General features: G+C 42.0%; 1 protein-coding gene across 1 annotated transcript; it reads right to left on the bottom strand.

Annotated features, from left to right (window-relative positions):
* Nucleotides 1-1422: 1422 nt before the first annotated feature.
* hacd2 (3-hydroxyacyl-CoA dehydratase 2) lies at nt 1423-8132 on the bottom strand. Its single transcript, XM_035604529.2, has 7 exons — nt 7915-8132; nt 5866-5983; nt 4968-4986; nt 4503-4591; nt 3868-3989; nt 2624-2802; nt 1423-2068 (listed from the first exon to the last, which is right to left on the bottom strand). Exons 1-7 carry the CDS (start codon nt 8031-8033, stop codon nt 1986-1988), a joined length of 729 nt encoding a protein of 242 aa, XP_035460422.2. The 5' UTR covers nt 8034-8132; the 3' UTR covers nt 1423-1985.
* Nucleotides 8133-8525: the final 393 nt, after the last annotated feature.

Below are 8525 nucleotides of genomic sequence, written 5' to 3'. Positions count from 1 at the left end.
CACATAATTCTTGATTTTAACGATCCTCTGAATATAAAATGCTATAATAACTTTAGTGCCTAGGTGGACTTCCGAGAGCGGCGGGGTGGGACACCTGGTGCAACATGTCTGCATCAGATTGCTTGACAATTATTTATTCTTTTTTTATGGAAGAGTGTCTGGCAATAATGGATCCATAAAATCAGGCCCACCGTTCAAAACAAATTGTAGTTCAACATTTTAAATGTAATTTTTCAATGCTGTCAGCACAACAACTAAATTTGCTTTCACCTACGATGTTCTGCGATGGAGGTAGAAACCTCAGAGATGATTGGGTATCATATAAAACCAAAACTATCTGGACGGCTATATATGACCAGGACCTTTACAATTTGTGTGATCAAAGATCATAATGTGAGCAGGAAAGGTTTTTGCTGACCTCAAGTGGTTGAAGTTCTTACTCTGCAGATGTGTTGTAGAAACGTTCTCAGGAGGATGGAAGTGCTGCAGACTTACGGCTTCAACTAAAAGAGGTCAGCCAAAACAAAATATCAACCAACGCAGGATTACAACTCCAAAGACGTCACGAATGTCACGTCGTCTGAAACCAAACAGAAAACATTGTGGAATGTACATCAGCTGAGGAAATGGTGGAAGTATTCTGGTTAACACTTTACACTTTGTACAGTATCAAAACCACCTCAGAGAACAGGAATGACTGCAAACTCACTGAAGTAATTCAGCTTAACTATTATTCCAACGTTGACAAAGTCGTGCCTCTTAGAAGTAGAACTTCAGCTCACACGTCTCTATATAAAATAATGACCATCGCTTTTATGTGCTAAAGTATTGTATCATCACTCAAAAGTCTATAAACGAAACCATCCAACACCTATATTTTAGCTACAACGTGGTTTCGTTAGTGTCAATCATTAAAGCTTATTTAATCAGAAAACACTGATGCTACTGTAAGTTGTGCTACCTGTTTCCTTTGTTGTTTTTTTTGCTAAAGAGTCTCGTGACAAATTATCACATCTCGGATTTGCAAGACGCACTGAATGAATTAGAGATGGTGTGAGGAAAGAATGAAAGTGTGCACGTTCTAATTTGGATGGTTCATAAACTAATCACCTAAATGCTAAAAGATCAATAGATAAAAGGGAAGAAAAACTGAATCACCTGAAGAGATAAAAAATAAATAAAATAAACTTGAGTACGCCACCTACTGGCCACTTCAGGTGAGTAAAGATTGAACAATGACGTAAAACCAAAAGACACGTTCTACCGACATCAGACATCACCCGGGGAAAGTTGGGGGGGAAACGTCAGACCACTAAGATGCAACTGAGACACGGCGAGTCAAAACACGACGTCCGAGCAAACGCCGAACAAACAGCAACACAAGAGGAAAAGAGATTTTTTAAAAACCATGCAGGCACAAAATGAAAAACAAAAAGGTTTATTGGGACTAATTTAGGAATGTTATCAAACTACCGTCTGAAATGAATGAGAGAGAGAAAAGAAACAAACCCAGACAAGTCTGGACTACAGTTGCAGGACTAGTCTTCACATTATTCTTTCTACATTAAAGGAAAACTGCTTCTTAAAAAATAAGACGAGCAACGGGGAGGTTATTGATTCTACCGGTGGATGATTTAGTTCGATACGTTGCTGTGGCTAAAATCTGATGCGGCGCGGGCGGCAGCTCACGTCAAAACACAGTACCATTGAAGCTGTGAGTTCGCTTGCTACACAAGGGTAACTGCAGTTTGTTCATAAATTAAAATGACAACAACAACCCAGCAGTTCATTCATGTTTACAACCCAGACAAGAGCTGGAGAAGAAAAACAACAACAAAACAAAAAACGTACGGTTGATATTTGGATCGTCTGCCAGGTCAAGTTCTGGCAGTTTGGAAAACTGGTCGGGTTTTGGTGTTTCAATAAATGGGACAAGATTTTGTTCCTGTTGGCGTTGGTCTGAGCTCCGCGGACGCCTGTTCAGCTCACTCCACTTTGCTGTAGTCCTCTATGTGGCCCAGCACCTTCTTCCTCTGTCGTATCATGTGGAAGTAGAGCTGGGGGAAGACTGAGGAGAGCAAGAGGAAGAGTGTGAAAGAGAAACTTTAATGTCAAACTACAACAACATCTGGACCAACAAAAGAAACACTACGTTTCTTCTTTTTGCACATTTGTAATCAACGAAACAGGAGACATTTTATTGTAGTTACGATCTCCATATCACGTAACTATGAAAAAAAGATGACTAATTATGTAATATATAACCTCACAATCACAGATTTGAATTTGTGAATGTACAAAGCGGGAAAAAAAAAGGAAAGTAACGGAAAATTCTTTGGTCAGAGTCTGAGCTACCAACGATTCCAATGACACTAAATCATAATTACGAAATGAGGAAGTTATCGTTTCAAGAAAATGTCTAAGGAGATTTGTGATTTTTAGTAAATCCTCAACAACATGTTAATCGTAACATCTGCTGGAGATTCTCGTTCATAGTTTTCCACAACGGGCGTTAAATCAGGAGCAAGTGAAAAGCTTCGAGAATCTACAGCCTACAAGTCCAGTTCCTCGACCTGATTTAAACAGCCCCCTGTGGACATACAACGTCTGCTCGTCGACTTACGGGGAATGTAGGAGATCATGACGAGGATGAGGAAGGAGTGGTAGTCGAAGGAGAAGTTGTACTTGTTGGGGAGGGTGACCGAGTACAGGCCCGTCTTCTGCACGTACGGCAGAGCGGCGTAGATGGTCAGCAGCTCGCCCGTCACTCCCATGGGATACAGCACGAAGAAGAAGGTGTACCTGACGCAGAGGGAACAATACGGTCGTGAATCTTCAGTGTTCATTTATTTTTCTGCAAATAATTATTCTCACAGAATAAACATCAAAGAGAGAAGATAAAAATAGTTCTGTCCCCAAACCCAGCAACTGAATTTCCCACAGTTCTTCTGCGTCTCAGGGTGAAACTCCCACTGAAAGTTGAATACCAATATAGCGACAGTGTCATTTGCTGCCTGGCAACAAAGACCGCGGGGAGGGACGTTCTTAACAACCCGGTCGTCGGTGCACGTCGTGAATCCCATCAGACATATAGAGAGATATATAGATTTTCATAGAGGAAACAGCGCAAGATATTCTGTATGTTTAATGATTTTATTTTTATTTTTAAATAACTAATCAGTGTTGGGGAGTAATGAGAAACCTCTTTCATCTTTTCAACGTTTTAGAATCTTCAAAGTCTGTGTAAGGTTTTAGATGAGGTGTTGTACACTGAAGCATCACAAATAACCTTAAATAAAACATATTATTTATTAATAATAATATAATAATACATGTTATTTAATGGCGCCTTTCATGGCAATCAAGGTCACCGTTCATCAAGTACAATAAAACATATACAACATACTTTTACTTTTAAACGGCTTAATTTATTAAATTTAAAAAAAAAATTCCCACTGCCAAGCGAAATGGATTATGGTGTATTTGGCAATTTACTTTAATATTCTATAATACTATCTCAAACCCAGTTTTAAATATCTTATTAATGGTACTAATACAAATCTGACTTTTACCATACTAATACTAAATAATAACAACTAAAACATATATTAATATATAATATAATATATTAAAGTAAAAGACAGAGAAGCAGCAAATTATGACTTTGGATAAAAAAAATGTAAACAATGCAGTGATTCTCAAAGTGGTTGCTGATTAATGTATTCAGTATCAACCAGGAATTGAGGTTTGACCCAACTCTTGTCAGATTATCTGATCTTGAACAGATTATTGATCCATGTCTTCCAGCAGGTAGACACACGTACAGTAGGTCACAGTCAGGTTAGTTTTTTTCCCCCTTTTTCCTACCTTGCCCATTTGATGAGGAACGGCAGGTGGTTGAGGAGGCTGAAGGTGTAGAACGAGTAGCGGATGATCTCCGTGACAGTCCAGGCTGTGACGAACAGCAGCACGCTGTCCTCGCTCTGCACCTGTGGGAACACAAAGGATCATGGGAGGAGGAGGACGGGGGTTGGACACTCTACTGTACGCTCATCACAGAACCATGCTGTTTGAGATCAGATCACACTCGCAGGCCGCTGGTCACCCATCCTCAGATATTAGGTTAAAACTGATGTTAAAAATAGAAAGGCACACTGACAGTTTCTGTACACATCCACGTAAAAGGGCATGAGAGAAAAATGTCAGTAGGTCTCACAAACGAAACACTTAAAACATTTAATGCATTTGTTATTTATTATAATAAGATTCAGCAGATTCATTCCTGCAACCCTACAGCAAGACCTTCTTGACGTTACTTACACGTTCACTCCTCTTGTATCTAATCCAATCCAATCTATCAACGGGGGCAAACAGCAGATCAACATGGTCACTTGTTGGGAGCATGAAGCCATGGAGCCATTTCCACTGCCCGGTCACCACATAGTGAAATGTGTGTGTAATGTGTGTGTAGTGAGTGAGCGGCGGAGAGAAACTCGTCTTACCTCCCTGACGCTGTGTGTGACGGCCCAGGTGAGGAAGACCCGGGACATGACCTGGAATCCGGTCAGGACCACAGAGGATGGTACGATCCCTGCGACACGAGACGAAAGACACACACACACAGACATTAAGTGTGTGTGTGTGTGTGTGTGTGTGTGTGTGCGTGCATGCTGTGACAGGACGGCAGCTTCAGGGAGTGTGTTTTCAGTGGGAAAGGTCAGCTAGCTTTAGCTACACATCCCAGATAATGAAGGAAATGGACTGTGAACTCATCACATTAACTCGGCTTCTCGACTCGCTCTCTTTGGCAAACACTTCAAATATGAAAAGCTTCATGTTTGTCTGTAAATATGTGGCGATATGGTCAAACGGTTTCTGGTTTTCTCTCCAGCAAACTGTGTTGACACGGAGGTTTTCACAGAGAGAGAGAGCAGTGCAGGTGACGGGGAGGCCGAGGAAGGACTCACCTACGGCACAGTGCAGTATCTGTGAAAGGAAGAGATAACAGGAAATGACTCAACATGCTCTTGTGTACGTCTTGCTGGTGGTCAATGCAGTAAAATCACTTCATAAGACAAACAATGACTTTGTATTTCTAAATAATGTTTCGTATGTGTGTGTGTGTGTGTGTGTGTGTGTGTGTGTGTGTGTGTGTGTGTGTGTGTGTGGCGACTGACGCTGTTAAGGTCAATTTAATATCTGTGTTTAATCTGTTCACAGAATATTTCCTGAATTGAAAATACTGACGTTAGACAAGTCACCTATTACTGAGCTGCCCTGTGTCTGGACAGGATCACTGGAACACGTCATGTCGCTCAGCCTCCGCGCTGCTAAACACCTGTGTGTGTGTGTGTGTGTGTGTGTGTGTGTGTGTGTGTGTGTGTGTGTGTGTGTGTGTGTGTGTGTGCGTGCGTGCGTGCGTGCGTGCGTGCGTGCGTGCGTGCGTGCGTGCGTGCGTGTCAGTGTGTGTCAGCCTCACACACCAGGCGTACATGTTGCTGAGGACATACTGTACTAAACACTGTACAGATAACAGGTCGGTGAAATCATCTGCCACTGCGCAGGCAGACCTGAATCAAAGACTCAACCAGTTTTAAATTACCTATTTTCTCTTCTTCTAGAAGTTAATACAAGTCATGGATTAATTTTGTTTTGCCAAATCTATTAATTAAGTGTCGTGAACATTCTGAATCAACAAAATCCTTCCAGTGACTTCGCTAAAAGCATTAAATTAAATTCTCTAATAAAAGGTTAATGGATTTTAGAAGTAAAAGTTCTGTTTGAAATATTGCCCCATCATATATGCATACTGGATCTAATGAAATATATTGGGATATTTCATTTTTGTCAGGGTGCTTCTCTCACCTCCAGCATGGCTCCGGTCTGGAAGAACTTCAGAGGCTTCTCTATGGAGTAGTAGAGGCCGTGGTAGCTTCCTCTGGCCAGGTACGCTCTGACCAGACCCACGGCGATCACCAGCCACCTGGGCCGCAGAGGAAACACATCTCAGGTTATTCAGAGCAAAAGATCCAAGATCTATGATCCAGATGATCCCACGAGGGAAACATGAATCTGAGTGTGTTTTAAATAGAACATTTTTCAAATTGACATAATGATTGTGTTTCTGTGAAGACCTGATGGGTTTACTCTGGGGAGGTCAGAGGTCAGCCGCAGCACAGAGCTTTCAGACTGAAGTTTTACTTCACACGACTGTCATCCACAGACTGACGACTGTGACCAGTATGTAATTGGCCTCAATAAAAGGACCAGTTCAGCAGAAACTGAGCAGGGCTGCTTAGCTTAGCACTGCAGAGAGCTCGTGCATGATGTGAACCACCCCAACTTGTTGTGCGCAACACAAAGCTAGTACTGTGCCGGCCCGTCGACACTGAGTGGGACACAATGTGACCTAACTGGTTGGAACAGTCACACACACACACACACACACACACACACACACACACACACACACACACACACACACACACACACACACACACACACACACACACACACACACACACACACACACACACACACACACACACACACACACACACAGTTCAGTTGTGCAACAGTTGGAAAATGAGCGCACTAAAACACGTAGAGAGAATATCGGAGTTCATGGTTCAAGATGACGACTTTTTTAAGTATCTGTGAGGTGGAGGTCATCCAGCCGGCTTTTAATCCACATCTATGGGGAATCAGTCAAAGTGCAAAATGCAGTCCAATAAAACCCAACAGAAAAAAATGCATTTCTGATTATGCAAATAATCTCTGTGCATGGTTAAATAAAAAAAATACTGTACAATTGTTAGTAGGTTAAAGGCTGAATCATTATTGATCTGTGATTATGTCCATAAAAATAAATTTCTCTACCTTTACTTTTGAGCCAAGTTTGTTTTCTAAAAAAAATAATTCACTGGTTCCTTCTTACTCGACCAATGATTTAATCTGCAAACATCCCGCGAGCAATTTCCAATGACACATACGTGTAACTTCCATTATTGGTTAGGTTATTGATTGACAGATAAAACTTATAAAACCTCTGGAAATCTGAAAAGTCCAAGAGGCTGAAATATCTTGTTTTGTCCATCCAATCTCTCAATATTTCCTCAATGAAATAATATAATAAATAATACAGTGTAATCTCAATGATAACGAAGCAACGGGAAGCAGCACATGCAGTTTTTTTTGGAGGAGTTTGCTTCTGTCTTCTCTCTTTACTTAGCTATAAGTATTTTTTTTTATTTTAACTTATATATGACAAAAAACATGGCAGAAATAATACAACAATGCAAGATTTTTAAAAAAAGACACTCTGGAGGAAGATAACACACACAGCAGACAATAAACCAGCAGTGTGTGTGTGTGTGTGTGTGTGTGTGTGTGTGTGTGTGTGTGCGTGTGTGTGTGTGTGTGCATGTGATAATGTGTGTGTGTATTTGTGTGTGTGTGTGTGTGTGTGTATTTGTGTGTGTGTGTGTGTGTGTGTGTGTGTGTGTGTGTGTGTGTCAGTTTAAGTGCAGGTGGTTGGTTTGACAGCAGCTCGTCGAACGTTAATCTGTGTAAAGCCGTTAGACGTTGTGAGCAAATTCAAATTTAAGTCACCACACACACACACACACAGAGCTCGCTAACACGGTTTCTATTGACACACAAACAAAATTAGCAGATTAATAATCCAAAAAATAACGCGGGAAATTTACAGAGGGGCAATTATAATGCCATCTCACACACACAACACACACACGCACACACACACACTATCACACTATCACACTATCACACACACAGACACACACACACACACACACACACACACACACACACACACACACACACACACACACACACACACACACACACACACACAGCCGCGTTAGCACGAGGACGCGATGCTACTGTACCGACCCGGCGGTCATAACAACGTTGTAGATGACCAGGTAGGCCAGGGCCCCGGGTCCCCTCCTCTTCTTCGGGGCCACATCGCCGTGGGCTGCCTTGCTGGTCCCCGCAGCGGCTGCCGACATGACTGCAACCCTCGACGCTCTCTGGTGCCGGACAACGGCCGCTGTCAGCCGAGCTTCACCGAGTGTCACAACCCGGAAGTGCTGTTTCTCAAAAGCGAGATGGCTCACTCACTTCCTACTTCCGTCTTCGCTTTCGGAAGCTTTCGCGCAAATAGTGCCCTAGAAATAAACCCTTTCCATTTGCGAGTGTATGAAATTATTTAAGGTTATTTATATGGTCCATTCATGATCAAGTGAGTAAAATCTAGCAGCTGGTATCCGCGGATTCGAATAGGACTAGTAGAGGAGTAATTATCTCGAGCTCAGGTTGTAATCTTTGTCATTTCCGGTGATTGCAGTGACGCTCTTTGAGAGGAGCGCCCTCTACAGCGCGGTACAGTACATGACACTCAGTTGGGTAGTTTGATTATTTACACTTGTTTTACTTCATCACAAACTACATGTGTGTATTTGAGGAAGAGGAGAACCAGAGCCAAAATGAAGGCCACCAGC

Source organism: Scophthalmus maximus, chromosome 14 (assembly GCF_022379125.1).
Source record: "Scophthalmus maximus strain ysfricsl-2021 chromosome 14, ASM2237912v1, whole genome shotgun sequence".
Taxonomy (NCBI): Eukaryota; Metazoa; Chordata; class Actinopteri; order Pleuronectiformes; family Scophthalmidae; genus Scophthalmus; species Scophthalmus maximus.
The sequence above is the reverse complement of the archived record's forward strand: the minus strand, read 5'-3'. Positions and strand labels throughout refer to the sequence as shown.

What these genes read in the sequence shown, in the direction of transcription:
- hacd2 (XM_035604529.2), bottom strand. Translation starts at nt 8,033, where the DNA reads ATGTCGGCAGCCGCTGCGGGGACCAGCAAGGCAGCCCACGGCGATGTG. An exon ending in TCACACACAGCGTCAGGGAG is followed by an intron (nt 3,990 to 4,502) that starts GTAAGACGAGTT and finishes GTGTTCCCACAG; the next exon opens with GTGCAGAGCGAGGACAGCGT. An exon ending in CATGATCTCCTACATTCCCC is followed by an intron (nt 2,069 to 2,623) that starts GTAAGTCGACGA and finishes TGCTCTCCTCAG; the next exon opens with TCTTCCCCCAGCTCTACTTC.